Below are 18,391 nucleotides of genomic sequence, written 5' to 3' on the forward strand. Positions count from 1 at the left end.
CATCAAAGCAAATAGATTAGGTATACTAGAACAAGATAACACAAGAGCACCGCTAACCGAGTGGTTAACGCTTCGGACTAGTAATCTAATGATCGCTAGCCTCATAGGTTCAAACCCTGACAGGGGCAAGTCGTTGTTTCCTTGAGCAAGAAACTTTACACTCATTGCTCAGTACTGGTTGGTTCCAGGAACTGATTCAAAAGTGTGTTTATAAGCTTATAGCTTCCTGCACAATCAAACTAAAATAAAGTCTGTATAAACCAAGAGCACCGCTAGGCGGAGCATTATATGCCCTAAAGTGTTTTTGTTTTTTTAACGATGAAGCATTATTTTGTAAGACATTACATAAATTAAATGAAGTATTACCTCCTTCCAATAGCAATTCTCCTATTAAGTTTGAATATTATGGGCCAAATAGAAATTTAGTTATGCTCCGAAAACTGTTTTCAGTTTAAAAGAAATAGTGATCTTGACCTTTGACCTTGTGACCCCAAAATCAATAGGGGTATTCTACCCAATATGGACAATCATCCGATGAAGTTTGAATATTGTGGACCAAATAAACCTTAAGTTCAGGGATCCCACAAAGGAGAGCAATTACAATTCCCTGACTTTTCCATGACTTTTCCCTGACCAAAACCATTTTTCCCTGACCAATAACAGCGTCAAGGTTGCACAATCTTAAAGCATTAAATGTTTTTTTATACAGGTATTTCGACCTCCTCCTCCCCAAACAGCCAACCTACTTTCTCCAATTCTTTATTTTAAATTGTTCAAGATAAAAAAATGAATATTAGAGAGCAATTGTCATAAGCTACTTGTCTTGTTTACTTTCAACAAGTATGGGTACATTATCCAAAATGTAAAGTATTTGATAATACAAGATGTTTCATTCTCTTAAAAAATACAAATCAGTGTAATCATTGGAGGATTGACTAAAACAGGCCTGCATTTTAATAAAATATATGATAGTTATCAATGGAAAACTGGTGATGGACAAGAAACAATAAGACAGGTAATGAAGTGGCTACATAAAAAGCAGAATGCAGTAAGAGATAAATTACTACTAATAAAACTAGCTATGGCAGTTAGTATCTCAAAGTTATGGTTTAATGCATGTGTGCAAAAACACAACATGGCACTTAATCAAAGTCCACAAAGTGTTTCTGAAGTTTCTCTTTTTCTTTACTGGATTCTTTTATTACTTTTCTTTCACCTTGACCCTGAAGGCATTGCACTTGGCATTTGACTTCAAAAGCAAGTCCATTTTCATCTTTTTTCAGCCTCCAGAGCAGATTATCAGCCTCTTTCACAAGAACAAACCATAAATAGCTCAGGAGGCAATGGATGCTTAAACTCCTTTTAGATTCTTTCTTAATAAGTTAGTTACTGTTAGTGACAAAAATATCCAAAATCTTCAGGCAGAAGCATAGTCATTTTTAACAGTAAAAGAATATAAAAATAAAACACATAATAAAAAATAACAATAAAGATACCCAAAATAATGGAAGAAACTGCCTTAGCTTTTACTGATTTTGCTTCTTGCTGTTTGACAAAAAAAATTTCTACAAAATTACCTGACTTTTCCCTGACTTTTGCTTATTTTTCAAATTTCTCTGACCAATTTCTAAATTCCCTGACTTTTCCCTGACCTTGAAAAACAAACAATTATCATAGTATTGCAAGCAATCCATAAGTCCCCTACCGGTTAGAGCCCTAGCAACATTCTAAAGGGTTATTGGCCATTCACTTATGTTTCTATTTAAAGTAAATTGGTTGAAAAAGTTCTTTAAAAGTGATCACAGGAAACAGTTTTTATGTACAGAGAGACAGACGGACTGAAGGACACTGAAGGAGTTTGAAGAAAAAATCCTATAATGATTGAAGAATTTGGAGTAAAAATTACCAATTTCTGGAAAAAAAGTTCAAAGGGGCATAATTACCTAAAAGTCTTGCTAGAGTATTGACCTTTCTCACAAATGTTGAGTGATAATAAGAAACATATATAATAATTATGAAGTTTGAAGTAGATACATTCAGAAAAAAAGAAGTTATTAAAAAAGACAATATATTTTTCATGAAATTTTAAGTTCAAGGGGTAATTCTGATAAATTTTGTGCTAGAGTTGTAAACCTTGTCACATATGATGTGGTTGATGACTAGCAACTTATATTTAAAGTTTGAAGAAAATACCTTAAGAAACAAGCAATTATCATAGTATTGCAAGCAATCCATAAGTCCCCTACCGTTTAGAACCCCATCAACATTCTGAAGGGCCATTGGCCATTCACTAATGTTTCAATTTTTCTCCATTTTAAGTAAACTTGTTGGAAAAGTTCTTTAAAAGTGATCACAGGAAACAGTTTTTATGAACAGAAAGACAGACGGACTGAAGGACACAGTCTAAAGTTAATATTTAAAACATCCCTGTTACCAAAATATAACATTTTAAAAGCAAAATTTTTAAAGCGGAGATAACTCTTGAATAAAAGATGCTATTTCATAAAAATTTTCAGCTCTTTTTGACTAATCACAGATATTGTTATATTTGCCATGTTTTAAGCCTATTTGTTGCCAAGGCAACCAATTTTTTTTTCAAAATAGGAAGAAAAGATAAGACATGCATAAAAGAAAAGAAAAAGATGTGCATAATCTCCAGACTGCTATCTACCCATATGTCAAGTTTCATTAAAATATTTCCAGTATTTTTTGAGTTATCACTGGATTCAGTTTATGTGTAAAATTTGCAATATTTTCAGCCTATTTGTTGCCATAGCAACCAGAATTTTCAACATAGGAAGAAAAGAAAAAGACGTGCATAATTCCAAGACTGCCATCTACCCATATGTCAAGTTTCATAAATATATTTAAAGTACTTTTTGCGTTATCACTGGATCCAGTTTATGTGTAAAATTTGCCATATTTTCAGCAGGGCTTGACACTAACGATGGTCCGTTAGCCCGAGGCTACCAATTTTCCCCAAGGTCTACCCGAGTTTCCAAGCTGGGTATCCCGTCGGGCTACTCAAAATTTCAGTGACCTGATGCCTCTAAATTCACTAAAAATAATTAATAAAATAACATTTTTTAGGCTATGATTCAAAACGAAAGATAAATTCATCTTACTAGTAAATAATTACCCGTTGGGTCACTAGTGTCAGTCACAGCAGACGCATAATAGATTCTATTTTAAATCTCTATAAAGTTGCGAAAAGTGAAACCAGAAGTCCAACTTAATTGCCGATTTTTCCAGCCTACTTCAATAGAATTCTTTGTCTATTAAACATTTAAATGAAAATATTTGCTCATATTGGAACCTATTCAATGGTTTAGACTTAAAAGAATATGATTTGTTGATTGATGTAAATAACACTGACAATGATAACCAAAATAAACGTGTTGTCTGAAATAGATCTGATTTCGGATGTAATTTATTCGGACATGAAATTATTGATTGGGAAAAAATCTCTTTATAAAAAAAGAGAAGAAAAATGTTTAAATCTCTTTAAAAAAGAGAAAAGAAATATTCTAAAGTATTTGTAATTGTCTTTGCCATAACTTCACAATGTTACATAAGCACTTCTTAATCATGTACAAGCAAATGTAAGCAATAATGCCAATACATGTATATGAAGAAAAAAATTGTTAACAAATACTAATACCCTAGGCATAAAAAACTAAGGCAATATAGTTTGAATAAAAATGGCTTTACATTTCTAATTTCGTGTTTAAATCAGGGACAACAGATATTAATCTAATGTCCCTATTTAAATCTTCTGACAGTTAAATAACTGAATTACTAGCACTAGTACAAGTTTGTTTTTCTGATATTTTGTTGTTTTATGTCTGACAAAATAAGTTTGTAGAATAAATCAATTATAGTAAAGACAAACATATTTTGTTCTTGTCCAAGCTTTTTACTTCTGTTTTGAATTTAAAAACACATCTAAAAGGTCATACATTATCTATACCTGAAAGTAGATTTGTAAGCTCTATTGAAATATTTTTTTAATACAAAAGCCAGGTATTACATAAATTTAAAACTGACATACTTATTTAGCTGATATTGCCAATATATTCTCCGCTTCCCTATAAGCTGTCAATAATATAAGCTGAGCTGATTGCCTAGCAATTTTATTTGCAACACACTTTAGTAATTCCTGGCTAGAACCCTGTACCTGTAGATTATGTCTGGCCTTTCAAAACCTATTGACTTTTGTGTGTCACACTGCCATATTTTATTACAAAAATATGTAAAAAATGTTGATGATGACTTTGAAGAGCTCAGAGGCTAGCCGGAACCTACATCTCATGCAGAATAAAGCTTACAAACTTTTACTAGATCTTATATGATTTATCTATTGGTGATTTTTTCCAATAAATTTGAAGAGATCTCATGCTATTGTTTTCTTATCTTCAGATACATACATGTACACTCAAAATGCATTTAAATAGAATAAGAAACATTTTTTTATGTTTAACAATGAGGACTACCTAGATTTGTCAAGGACTACCTGATCCTGAAAGTAGTTCTGACTACCCCTAAAAAAAGTTAGTGTCAAGCCCTGTTCAGCCTATTTGTTGCCATAGCAACCAGAATTTTCAACATAGGAAGAAAAGAAAAAGACGTGCATAATCTCCATACTGCCATCTATCCATATACCAAGTTTCATAAAAATATTTTCAGTACTTTTCAAGTTATCGCGGGATCCAGTTTTGTGGACGGACAAACTGACTGACAGACAGACGGACGGACGGACGGACGGAGGGTAAACCTAAAGTCCCCTCCGGTAAACCGGTAGGGGACTTATAAAGAACTTATAGTGAAAAAACTTAAAAACTATAATCAGGAATCTTGAAATTCAGTCTATTTGTTGCCATAGCAACCAGAATTTTCAACAAAGGAAGATAAGAAAAGGGTGTGCATAATTTCCAGACTGCTATCTACCCATTTGTCAAATTTCATAAAAAAGTATTTTCAGTACTTTTTGTGTTATCACTGGATCAAGGTTATGTGTAAAATTTGCCATATTTTCAGTCTATTTGTTGCCATAGCAACCAGAATCTTCAGCATAGGAAAAAAAGAAAATGACATGTATAATCTCCATGCTGCCATCTATCTATATATCAAGTTTCATAAAAATATTTCTTGCACTTTTTGCGTTATCGTGGGATCCAGGTTATGTGTAAAATTTGCCATATTCTCAGTCTATTTGTTGCCATAGCAACCAGAATTTTCAACATAGGAAGAAAAGAAAAAGACGTGCATAATCTCCATACTGCCATCTATCCATATATCAAGTTTCATAAAAATATTTTAAGTACTTTTTGCGTTATCGCGGGATCCAGTTTTGTGGACGGACGGACGTACCAACTTTTGATGTTTATGAGGCAAATCAGCTCATAAACACCACCTGGACCAACTTCCATAAGCAAAATAAGCTCATAAAAACAAAAAAAAATAGCTATTAATTTGAATTTTATGAGTTTTTGTTCTTTATTTAACTACGGAAAGAAGCTCATAATTATCAAATGTTTGCTCGGACAGACAGACAGACTGACGGACGGACAAAGGGTAACCCTAAAGTCCCCTCCAGTTAACCCGTAGGGGACTAAAAATCATTTTTCCCTGACTATTCCCTGACCGTGGGATCCCTGAAGTTATGCTCCCGAAACTGTTTGCAGTTTTAAAGTAATAGTGACCTTCACCATTGACCATGTGACCACAAAATAATAAGGGGTCTCCTACCCAATATGGACAATCATCCTATGAAGTTTGAATATTGTTGGCCAAATGGAACTTTAGTTATGCTCCGGAAACTGTTTTCAGTTTTAAGGTAATAGTGACCTTGACCTTTGACCTTGTGACCCCAAAATCAATAGGGGTCTCCTACCCAATATGGACATTCATCCTATGAAGTTTGAATATTATGGGCCAAATGGAACTTAACTTATGCTCCGGAAACTGTTTTCAGTTTTAAGGTAATAGTGACCTTGACCATAGACCTTGTGACCCCAAAATCAATAGGGGTCTTCTACCCAATATGGACAATCATACTATGAAGTTTAAACACAGTGGGCCAAATGAAACTTCAGTTATGTTCTGAAACTGTTTTCAGTTTTCAGGTAATAGTGACCTTGACCTTTGACCTTGTGACACAAAAATCAATAGGAGTCTTCCACCTGAAATGGGCAATCATCCTATGAAGTTTAAATATTGTGGGCCAAATGGAACTTAAGATATGCTCAAGAAACTGTTTTCAATCTCTAAGTAATAGTAACCTTGACCTTTGACCTTGTGCCCCAAAAATCAATAGGGGTCTTCAACCCAATATGGACAGTTATCCTAATAAGTTTGAACACTGTGAGCCAAATAAAACTTAAGTTATGCTCCAGAAACTGTTTTTTTGTTTTAAGGTAATAGTGGCCTTGACCTTTGACCTTGTGGCCCCAAAATCAATAGGGGTCTTCTACCCAATATGGACAATCATCCTATGAGGTTTGATCACTGTGGGCCAAATGGAACTTAACTTATGCTCCTGAAACTGTTTTCAGTTTTAAGGTAATAGTGACCTTGACCTTTGACTGTGTCACCCCAAAATCAATAGGGGTCTTCTACCTAATATGGACAATCATCCTATCAAATTTGAACACTCTGGGCCAAATGGAACTTAAGTTATGCTCCTGAAACTGTTTTCAGTTTTAAGGTCTTGGTGACCTTCACCTTTGACCTTGTCTTGTAACCCGAAATCAATAGGGGTCTTCTACCTTATATGGAAAATCATCCTATGAAATTTGAACACTATGGGCCAAATGGAACTTAAGTTATACTCCGGAAACTGTTTTCAGTTTTAAGGTCATTGTGACCTTGACCTTTGACCTTGTGACCCCAAAATCAATAGGGGTCTATTACCCAATATGGACAATTATCCTATGAAGTTTGAATATTGTTGGCCAAATGGAACTTTAGTTATGCTTCGGAAACTGTTTTCAGTTTTAAGGTAATAGTGACCTTGACCATAGACCTTGTGACCCCAAAATCAATAGGGATCTCCTACCCAATATGGACAATCATACTATGAAGTTTAAACACAGTGGGCCAAATGAAACTTCAGTTATGTTCTGAAACTGTTTTCAGTTTTAAGGTAATAGTGACCTTGACCTTTGACCTTGTGACACAAAAATCAATAGGAGTCTTCTACCTGAAATGGGCAATCATCCTATGAAGTTTAAATATTGTGGGCCAAATGGAACTTAAGATATGCTCAAGAAACTGTTTTCAATCTCTAAGTAATAGTAACCTTGACCTTTGACCTTGTGCCCCAAAAATCAATAGGGGTCTTCAACCTAATATGGACAGTCATCCTAATAAGTTTGAACACTGTGGGCCAAATAAAACTTAAGTTATGCTCCTGAAACTGTTTTTTTTGTTTTAAGGTAATAGTGGCCTTGACCTTTGACCTTGTGGCCCCAAAATCAATAGGGGTCTTCTACCCAATATGGACAATCATCCTATGAGGTTTGATCACTGTGGGCCAAATGGAACTTAACTTATGCTCCTGAAACTGTTTTCAGTTTTAAGGTAATAGTGACCTTGACCTTTGACCGTGTGACCCCAAAATCAATAGGGGTCTTCTACCTAATATGGACAATCATCCTATCAAATTTGAACACTCTGGGCCAAATGGAACTTAAGTTATGCTCCTGAAACTGTTTTCAGTTTTAAGGTCTTGGTGACCTTCACCTTTGACCTTGTCTTGTAACCCCGAAATCAATAGGGGTCTTCACCTTATATGGACAATCATCCTATGAAATTTGAACACTGTGGGCCAAATGGAACTTAAGTTATACTCCGGAAACTGTTTTCAGTTTTAAGGTCATTGTGACCTTGACCTTTGACCTTGTGACCCCAAAATCAATAGGGGTCTATTACCCAATATGGACAATCATCCTACGTTGTTTGAACACTGTGGGCCAAATGGAACTTAAGTTTTGCTCCGGAAACTGTTTTCAGTTTTAAGGTCATAGTGACCTTGACCTTTAAACTTGTGACCCCAAAATCAATAGGGGTTTTCTACCCAATATTGACAATCATCCTATGAAGTTTGAACACTGTGGGCCAAATGGAACTTAAGTTATGCTCCGGAAACCAAATTGCTAATGGACAGACGGACGTCCGGACAGACAGACGGACTGACGCCACAGGGTATAACATGCCCGAAAGAATTTCTATAAAAAGTAACATTAAAATTCCTCCATGCATTATAAGATATGCTCTGGACAATAATAGGATATTTTATCATTTCTTATGACCTTGACCTTGCAAATATTGACTTAAATTACATGTGCCAGTCCTGTAGTCATGATAATTACCATTTATGTTACAATCCATCAATAAATGATGACCAAATGGTCCCTATACACATCCTGAACTATGACATCTATGTGTGACCTTGACTTTGGTTGCAGGTGCCTGACTTTTAGGCACAACACTCAGCCTCACAAAGGTAAATATTTGTGCCCAGGTATACTAAAATCCTCTTATGAATGTAGAAGTTTTGCTCCGAACAAGCGTTTTTCAATTAGCTCTAAGTGTGACCTTTGATCTAGAGACCTGAATCATGCATGGAGCAATACATCCGATTATAGTGTTGAACATTTCTAAAAAGAATTATAAATATTCTTCCATGTATGTAGAAGATTTACTTTAGACAAAATCTGGATATATCATCACCTTTAGTGACCTTGACCTTTGATCTAGATACCTGAATCATGCACGGAGCAATACATCCGATAAGAGTGGTGAACATTTCTAAAAAGAATTATAAATATTCTTCCATGTATGTAGAAGATTTACTTTAGACAAAATCTGAATATTTCATCACCTTTAGTGACCTTGATCTTGCATTGATCATGATATTGACTGTGACAGCTGTAGTAATGATAATGACCATTTGTGTTACAATCCCTCAAAAAGGATATCTAAATGTTCCCTATACACATCTCATATATTTATCTGAATTTTGACCTTTAAGTGTGACCTTCACCTTGGCCGTAGGGACCTGAATTTTGTATGCGAAACTTAGAGTCCTGGCTCATGATCGTGACATGGCTTCTCATAGAGGTGGATATTTCAATGAAGTTTCATTAAAAGCCCTCCTTGGGTATAGAAGAGATATTCCGGACAAAATTGGAACACTAATTCTGAATATTTCATCATTTTAAGTGACCTTGTCCTTGCATAATTTTATATTACATGTTACATGTGTCACAGCTGCAGTCTGTGATACTGACAATTTGTGTTACAATCCCTCCAAAAATGATGACTTAATTTACACATTTTCATCTGAACTTTGACCTATATGTGTGACCTTCACCTTGGCTGCAAGGACCTGCATATTTCATGCAAAACTCCGCCTCACAAATGGTTAACATTTGTGCCGAGTAAAATCAAAATTTCTCTATGCATGTAGGAGGTATGCTCCTGAAATTTTGATGCTGACCGCCCACCCCCAAGGATGTTCCCATAATACGTTCAGTTTTTTAAACAGGCATATGAAAAAGTCATAAAAACCTTCAACATTTACATGCACTGCCAATGCTGCTGCCAAGGTGAGTAAGATAGCTCCCCTTTTCTTTGAACAGCCCTATTTAAGGTTTACCACCCTAATGGGCACTGTAAGGGACTTAAAAATTTACATAATAGGTCAGATATATACCTTAAGGTAGACCATGGGTAATGCATTACCTCCACTTTGAAGAGTATTCAAATAGGCTAGAATTGCCTGTAAACTACATTGAAATTGAGGGACGTGGGTTCAAACCCAATAAGGGGCAACTTTTTTTTTCTTTCTTTTTTTCTTTTTAACATTATTTATGTATCTCTCTGATCCCTTATGGAAGAAAAAAAGTTTGATTTAAATTATATAATTATTTTTTTAAATTATATATGAGGGTTTTTTTTGCTAAATAATGCTAAAATTTATAGCAAATGTAATACCAGATATTTTCAAAATTCGATAAAATAAAAACTACACAGTAAAGGTATTTAATATTTCGCATGATCAACTAATATACCTTTGAGAAAATTTAGGCAAACTTTGAAAATAGATCCTAATTTCGATAAATTTTAGGGATATTTTGAATAAGGCATTTTAGATAGGGAAATGGTAAAATTAATGTTAAAAGTGGGTGGGGTAGGGTAACATTTTTATACATATTAAGAACATTTTGTTTAGAAACAAACATTTTGCTTGTGTTACCTGAATGTTATTATTTGTTTCTTAACAATGAGCAATAGAAAAACATTTTTATAATGTTGATATTACAGATTTAAAGTTCCCTCATTTCTGAAAATAAGCCCGTCTAATGGCAAAGTCTTAGTTCAGAAATATATCCATTACTCATAAACCACACGGAAACTTGTATTTAAATTTTGCATACAGGTGACATATAACTGTCCTATGTTGTCAATTTTACAGTTCCTTATGGTGCCCATTACCCATGGTCTACCTTAAAGTACATATGTATGCAAAATTTAAACAAAATTTACCATCAGAAATCAAGTTATGGCCACTTTTCTGAACTCAAGCTAGGATGTTATGAGGGCTCTTTTTTAGAAATGAGGGACCTTTAAATAATCTGCAAAAACATTCTAATGAAAAAAAATTTCCCATTAATTTTTGGTAAGAAACAACCATTCAGCTAACAATCCACATATTACCCTATCTCACCCATTTTACCACATGTCTGACCATTTTCCTACTTAGGGAGCCTAATTTAAACAAGAGGGCCCTGATGGCCCTGAAGTCGCTCACCTGTATATAGGCCCCCAGAGCAGGGCCAGTTTAAACCTCAGGGCTTTTATTTGAACAAACCTGGTAGACACCCATTAGAAGATGTTTCATGCTAAACATCTAAGGTCCAGCTCGTTGAGTTTAAAAAAAAAAGATTTTTAAGTTTTAACTATACACATATACTAAAAAGCAATGACACCCCTAGGGCGGGGCCAGTTTTGACCCCAGGGCTTTAATTTGAACAACTTTTGAAGACACTCACTAGAAAATGTTTCATGCTTAATATCTCAACTCTAGCTATTTGGTTTTTTTCAAGAAGATTTTTTTAAAGTTTTTGCTTTACGCATATAAAGAAAATCAATGTTACTCGGGGCAGGACCAATTTTGACCCAGGTAGGGCTTTTATTTGATTTTTAAGTTTGTGCTATACACATAAATAAAATCAATGACCTACGGGGTGAGCCCAATTTTGAACCAAGGGCTTTTATTTGAACAAACTTTTGAAGACACTCACTAGAAAATGTTTCATGCTTAATATCTAAACTCTAGCTATTTGGGTTTTTTCAAGAAGATTTTTTAAAGTTTTTGCTTTACCCGTCCCTAGATTTGCCACTAAAATGCCACCCTTTTCAATGGTGGAGTATTTAGACTATTTTCCACCAATAATGCCACCAAAACGCCACCCAAATCATGAAATGGTGAAAAATTTGAGCAGGACTGATGTTATATAATTTTCCAGTTAATTCCACCTTTTTTACACTAAATGCCACCAATGAGTGGAAAATTGGTGGAGTATTTAGACAAACTTTCACCATAATGCCACATTATGCCACCTTAGGGTGGCAAACTCATTTTCCACTAGATGCCACTTGTTTCCACTTATTGCCACCATAATGGTGGAAAATTGGTGGAGTATTTAGACAAATTTCCACCATTATGCCACCATTGAGTGGCAAACTTATTTTCCACCAAATGCCACTTATTTCCACCTTTTGCCACCATAAGGGTGGAAAATTGGTGGAGTATTTAGACACTTTTCCACCATTTTGCCACCAGATAGTGGCAAATTCAGTTTCCACTAAATGCCACCTATTTTCACCCTTTCAGAAATTTTCCACCTTGTGGGTGGCAATAGCTGGAAACTGCTTGAAAGTCACCCTGTACCCTAAATTGGAAACAAACAAATTTTAAAAATAATCCTTTTTAATGTTTCCATATGATATGATATATTGTCTCAAAAAATAGCAAAACATTAGTCCATTTATTTTCTTCAGTTTATCTTTGAGTTCAGTCCTTTAGGTTGTCGGCAACTTTTCAAGCGCACAATCTAAAACAAAAAAAATTATGAATGATTAATACAATAATAAAAAACATAAGCTTACATTTTTATATGACTATTGGATATTTCTATATTCAATTTGAGTGCATAGATATGATTAAAACACTTTAAAAAACAGCACTGCAGACATTGAAGAATCAGACTTTTCTTATTTACTCCAAGGCAGAAAATATACGCAGAATCAAAAATGATATTTTCATTCAGTTCATTAGTTACCTTCCAAGAACTTAAGTTTTGCCTTGTCTGCACAAGAAGGTCTGGCGTCAGACTCTCTGTTCCCTTTCCTCATACCATACATTGAGCGGCCTTTAATCTCTTCTATATTGAATAGCATTCTGAAGAGCTTTGCTGTACCTTTCTCTTTTGAGGCATATGGCTTCAGTTCTGCCATCACTTGGTCCTAAAATATAATTATCAATATCCATAAAGTAAAGACAGAAAATGACTATCAATATCTAATATGTAAAGACAGAAAATGAAACACTTTTATAAGACCTTGGTATATGTATACAACTCTAAAATTTTAAAATAAGAAAGAAATAAAGAAATACAACACATCAACACCAGTGCAGGTTGAGTAATTAATAATCTTCCAGTTTCAGTTCTTAACGCACCTTCATCAGGATAAATATTTGATAAAATTTTCAAGCTAAAATGTACAAAAACTCTAAAATTTGTAAAACAAAATGTAAATGCAAATTAAAGTGTCATAAAGAGTTTGAATTAAAGTAGGTTTGTAAATAGTGACTAATAGCTATATTTATCAAGAACTGAAAAGTGTCTTATTGGGTACTGTGACACTTCTTTCCTATTAATTCTAAAATAACTTTGAATTAACAAGATACCTTTGTAAAGCCACTGAAGATCAAATGTGTTGCTCCAGGCTGCTCCTCATTGCTTTGTGTCTGCAAAAGAACAATTCTTATTTAATGCTGTTTCTGTTATGAACTGTCATTCTCCTAATAACATGTTACTCTAGACTGTCTAGTTATGGTTATATAATTATCTACTGCACCATGAAAGCTGAATTACAACAATGAAGGAATGAAACTTACTAATAAATCAGTTACTGTTAATCTGCTCCACATGTGACACACAAGGAAAATTGTTTATAGCATGAAAGTTGTAGTAATAGGTACCTCAGGTTACCTATAGTTTGATTGATGTAATATTGTACATAATGATATTGTACTTACTGATTAATTTCTATAATTTTTTTCTCAAACTTAAAATTTCTAACATATTGTATTTAAGAAATGATGAAGATCTTCCTACATTCTTTATATTCCTACATTCTTTATATGTACATAATGTACATGCAGCTTTCTTTTTAGTCAAGTTACAAACAAAACAAATATAAAACACAATTTTATACAATACCACTTCATATATTTACTGTCAAAAAACTAAACAGTTTCTGCATAAATAACAATAATTATTGTATGTAAAAGTTGTTTACCTGAAACTTTGACTGGGAATGATTCTGCTGTTTATCTTCTTGTCTACACATTCACACTTCAGTTAAAACTTCTCATTTCTATTTACCACACTAATAAGACTTTAAATGTTTTCTTTGAGAAATCAAAAATATGCACCCTTACATTTTAAACAAAATATCTCCGGAATTGCTACAATATCAATAATTTCCTTTGTGTTTGCAAGCTTTAGCTGACCTCAATTCCTTTGAATTCAAACTTTACAACGGTGTAACTGCATGGACAGTCCATTATAATTTTAAATTGTGAGGGATTTTCCAAAAACCATAGCACCCATCATTTTATTTTTACATTGATTTGAATGTATAAACTATGTCTAATACCTCAATAGATTGAGTAGAAATAAGCTTTTGAAAGATAATTTAGCATGCTATTTTAAGACAAATTCTACATAAAAACATGTATAATGTTGCCTTTCCCAAAATAATCAAATGGAACACTCTGGTCAGCATGAGTAAACTATTAACCCCCATTCATAGATTACTAGATAAGAGGGCAGTAGTTTTATCAGATCTGAGATATATGCTGTGTTGTTAAATCTTAGAGGATGCAGTATTTACTAGCTAGTAGTTACTTATCCTGATTGTAAGAAATTTATCAGACATTATGACTTATTTACTTTTCACACATTATTTTTTACAATAGATTTAAAGCCTCTGAAAGCATAGCACAAAAGATGTTAGAGACAATAATTTTAAACTCCACATATAACTAAATCTCATTTATGAGAAGTTACAATGCCAAGGAACCATAACTTTTTATTGCATGATTTGGGGTTTATTGCCATTTTTTACTTCTCTATGCTTAATTTTTGTCTTGATCATTAAGCTTAAAAAGTAATGGAGATATTAATTAAAAACTTCACAGATATAGATCTTTTCTAGTAATGTGCTGTGTTTAAGAACCATAAATCTTTGCATACTTTTGGAGTTATTGCCCTTTGCATTTTTCACTTTAATTATTGTTAGCATTACATGAAAAGTGTTAGTACTCACCAGATATCAGTTTAAAGTAATTATGAAGAGACAATTTATTATGTCAATTAGAAGAAAAGACAAAAGTCAAACTTTATTCAAGATTGACATTAAATATCATAGAAGAAGCAACAAACTTTATGCAAAGATATGCATTTTCTGGGCATAGAAGAACATTTCAACTATTTAATGTACAGATTATTACTAAAGAACAAAGTACACTTTAAAAGCCGTAATTTTATTTTACAAGCATAGAATGGAACATAAACATTTTGACTTGAAAGTCAAATTTTACATCCCTAAAGAAAAGTACTGCCATAAAAAATGGGAAGTTAAGTAACCCCATACTTTTCTAATTTATCCTGATCATAATTATATGTGTTTAACGCCTGGAAAAGTGATTTTACGCCCAATTTCTGTGTCTTTTCCTGCTACTTTACAGCTGGAATTATCATACCGTTACTGTGAGGCAGTGACTTTGTATCAGAATTGTGTTCATGGCATTCTAGTATGTTTAAGAAATATGAGTTTCTGATAAAATTTTCTTACTGTTCAACTTCAATAAATTATATTTTTGATAAAAAGTTCACTTGATGCTTTGGTAGAGTACAAACTATAAACAGATTTATTTCAGTTTGGAGCTTTGACTTAAATAAATCTTAAACCCTGCAATGCACAATTATTAGATTTCTCAGTTTTTTCCACCAATTTTTATAAATACAACCCAGAAAATAGTTAAGAGTTTCCCTTTTCGACTAAAAGTTATTCACAAAATTTTCTAAGTTTTTTTCCACTATTTTGCCACCCAGAAAATAGTTAGAGTTTCACTTTTCCACTAAAAGCCACTCATTTTCCACCTTCAAAATAAACTAAGTTTCATTTTTCACCAATTTCCACCCTTTTGCCACCATAAAAAAAGTCTATGTTCAAATTTCCACTCAATGCCACCTAAATGCCACCAAAGGATAGTGGAATTTGGTGGCAATTTTGCCACTACAGTGGAAAAAGAGTGGAATTTTGTCATTTTCCAGTTAATGCCACCTTTTTTACACTTAATGCCACCCTTTTCAGTGGAAATAGCTGGCAAGTAGTGGCAAATCTAGGGACGGGTACACATATAAAGAAAATCAATGTCCCTCGGGGCAGGGCCAATTTTGACCCTAGAGCTTTTATTTGAACAAACTTTGAAGACACTTACTGAAAGATGTTTCATGCTCAATATCATTACTCTAGTAATTTGGGTTTTTTCAAAGAAGATTTGTAAGTTTTTGCTATACACATAAATAATATCAATGACCCCTGTTGCGGGGCCAATTTTGACACAAGGGCTTTTATTTGAACAAACTTTGTAGACACTCACTAGAAGATGTTTCATGATTAGTATCTAAACTCTAGCTATTTAGGTTTTTTCAAAGAAGATTTTCTTAAAGTTTTTGCTTTACACATATAAGGAAAATCAATGACCCCCAGGGCGGTGCCAATTTTGACCCCAGGGCTTTTATTTGAACAAACTTTGTAGACACTCACTAGAAGATGTTTCATGCTTAATATCTTAACTCTAGCTATTTAGGTTTTTTCAAAGAATACATTTTATGTTTTTGATATACACATAAAAAAGGAAAATCAATGACCCCCAGGGCGGGGCCAATTTTGACCCCAGGGCTCTTATTTGAACAAATTTGGTAGACACCAATTAGAACATGTCTCATGCTAAATATCTTAGCTCTAGCTCTTTGAGTTCTTTAAAAGTAGATTTTTTATGTTTTTACTATATACATATAAGGAAAGTCAATGATCTACTGGGGCGGGGCCAATTTAAACCCCAAGGCTTTTATTTGAACAAACTTGGTAGACACCCATTAGAACATGTTTAATGCTAAGTATCCTAGCTCTAGCTCTTTCAGTTCTTTAAAAGAAGATTTTTTAAGTTTTTACTATATACATATAGAGAAAATCAATGACCCCCTGGGGCGGGGCCAATATTGACCCCAGGGCTTTTTTTTGAACAAACTTGGTAGTCACCCATTAGAACATGTTTCGTGCTAAATATCTTAACTCTAGCTCTTTGAGTTCTTTAAAAGAAGATTTTTAAGTTTTTACTATATACATATAGGGAAAATCAATGACCCCCTGGGGCCGTGCAATTTTCACCCCAGGGCTTTTATTTGAACAAACTTGGTAGACAACCATTAGAACATGTTTCATGCTAAATATCTTAGCTCTAGCTCCATGAATTCTTTAAAAGAAGATTTTTAAATTTTTACTATATGCATACAGGGAAAATCAATGACCCCCTGGGGCGAGGACAATTTTGACCCCAGGGTTTTTATTTGAACAAACTTGGTAGACACTCATTAGAACATGTTTCATGCTAAATATCTTAGCTCTAGCTCATTGGGTTCTTTAAAAAAAAGATTTTTTAAGAGTATACTATATGCATATAGGGAAAATCAATGACACCCTGGGGCGGGGCCAATTTTGACCCTAGGGCTTTTATTTGAACAATCTAGGTAGACACTCACTAGAAGATGTTTCATGCCAAATATCTAAGCTCTAGCTCTTCGGGTTCTTTAAAAGGAGATTTTTTAAGTTTTTACTATATGCATATAGGGAAAATCAATGACCCCCTGGGGCGGGGCCAATTTTGACCCCAGGGCTTTTTTTTTAACAAACTTGGTAGACACCCATTAGAACATCTTTCATGCTAAATATCTTAGCTCTAGCTCTTTGAGTTCTTTAAAAGAAGATTTTTTAAGTTTTTACTATATACATATAGGGAAAATCAATGACCCCCTGGAGCGGGGCCAATTTTGACCCCAGGGCTTTTATTTGAACAATCTTGGTAGACACTCACTAGAAGATGTTTCATGCCAAATATCTAAGCTCTAGCTCTTTCTGTTTTTTAAAAAGAAGATATTTAAAGTTTTTTCTTTTGGTTGCCATGGCAACCAGAGTTCTGCATGGAATTAAATTCTTTGAACAATTTTTAAAGGTGACCACCAAAGGAACATTCCTGTGAAGTTTGGATGAAATTGGCTTAGTGGTTTATGAGGAGATGTCATTTAAAGTAAAAGTTTACGGACGGACGATGGACGGACGGACGCCGGACGAAAAGCGATCACAAAAGCTCACCCTGTCACTTTGTGACAGGTGAGCTAAAAATGACTCTTTTAACAGTTAATAGTTGTTATTTATATTTATATATTATATGCAATAAATAAAATATTATTTTCGTGTAGATTCAATACTTAATTTATTGAAGTTGTTGAATAAAACAATATTATGCTCGCCAGAGGCTTGTTATAATAGATCTAACATGATTTTATTCAACTCGTTTAATAAAATTTAGTATTTATAAATGTACACTCATTCAATATTCTCTATTTCTGTAAGTATTAAATAAAACATTATCTAAAAAGAACATTAAAATGTTTCATAATGTTAATACACTACAGCCTCATTATAACGCTCATGTTGGGGTCCAATGTTTCAAAACCGCGTTCTAACGAGGCTCTCATTAGAACGCTCATTGCGAAATTACCCCACCTTCCGCCTATACATACAACACTGACAATTTTTACTTACTTTTCAATGAATATCAACATTATCTTTTTCTAAAACAATTCAATGATGTAAACCTATATTATATTCACAAATAATGCTTATTATATTTAAAAGTAACAAAAAACTTTCAAAAGAAAAACATAAATCATAAATGCAGTGTAAACAGTTTTCAATTACAGTCCAGCTTTAGTTTTGTTCCCTAAGTTAATCAAACGCCATTTAC

General features: G+C 33.7%; 2 protein-coding genes across 2 annotated transcripts in view; both read right to left on the reverse strand.

Moving 5' to 3' along the window:
• LOC132721992 (uncharacterized) overlaps window positions 1–18,391 on the reverse strand; it is a 38,962-nt gene that overhangs the window by 6,767 nt on the left and 13,804 nt on the right. The gene's annotated exons all lie outside the window — the stretch shown is intronic.
• Window positions 11,499–15,721, reverse strand: LOC132721991 (uncharacterized). The gene is made up of 4 exons (XM_060706384.1): window positions 13,594–15,721; window positions 12,980–13,039; window positions 12,351–12,534; window positions 11,499–12,122 (listed from the first exon to the last, which is right to left on the reverse strand). The coding sequence occupies exons 1-4, from the start codon at window positions 13,642–13,644 to the stop codon at window positions 12,091–12,093; spliced, it is 327 nt and encodes a 108-aa protein (XP_060562367.1). The 5' UTR covers window positions 13,645–15,721; the 3' UTR covers window positions 11,499–12,090.

Source organism: Ruditapes philippinarum, unplaced genomic scaffold (assembly GCF_026571515.1).
Source record: "Ruditapes philippinarum isolate M1 unplaced genomic scaffold, ASM2657151v2 ctg1866_1_1_1_1, whole genome shotgun sequence".
Classification (NCBI taxonomy): domain Eukaryota; kingdom Metazoa; phylum Mollusca; class Bivalvia; order Venerida; family Veneridae; genus Ruditapes; species Ruditapes philippinarum.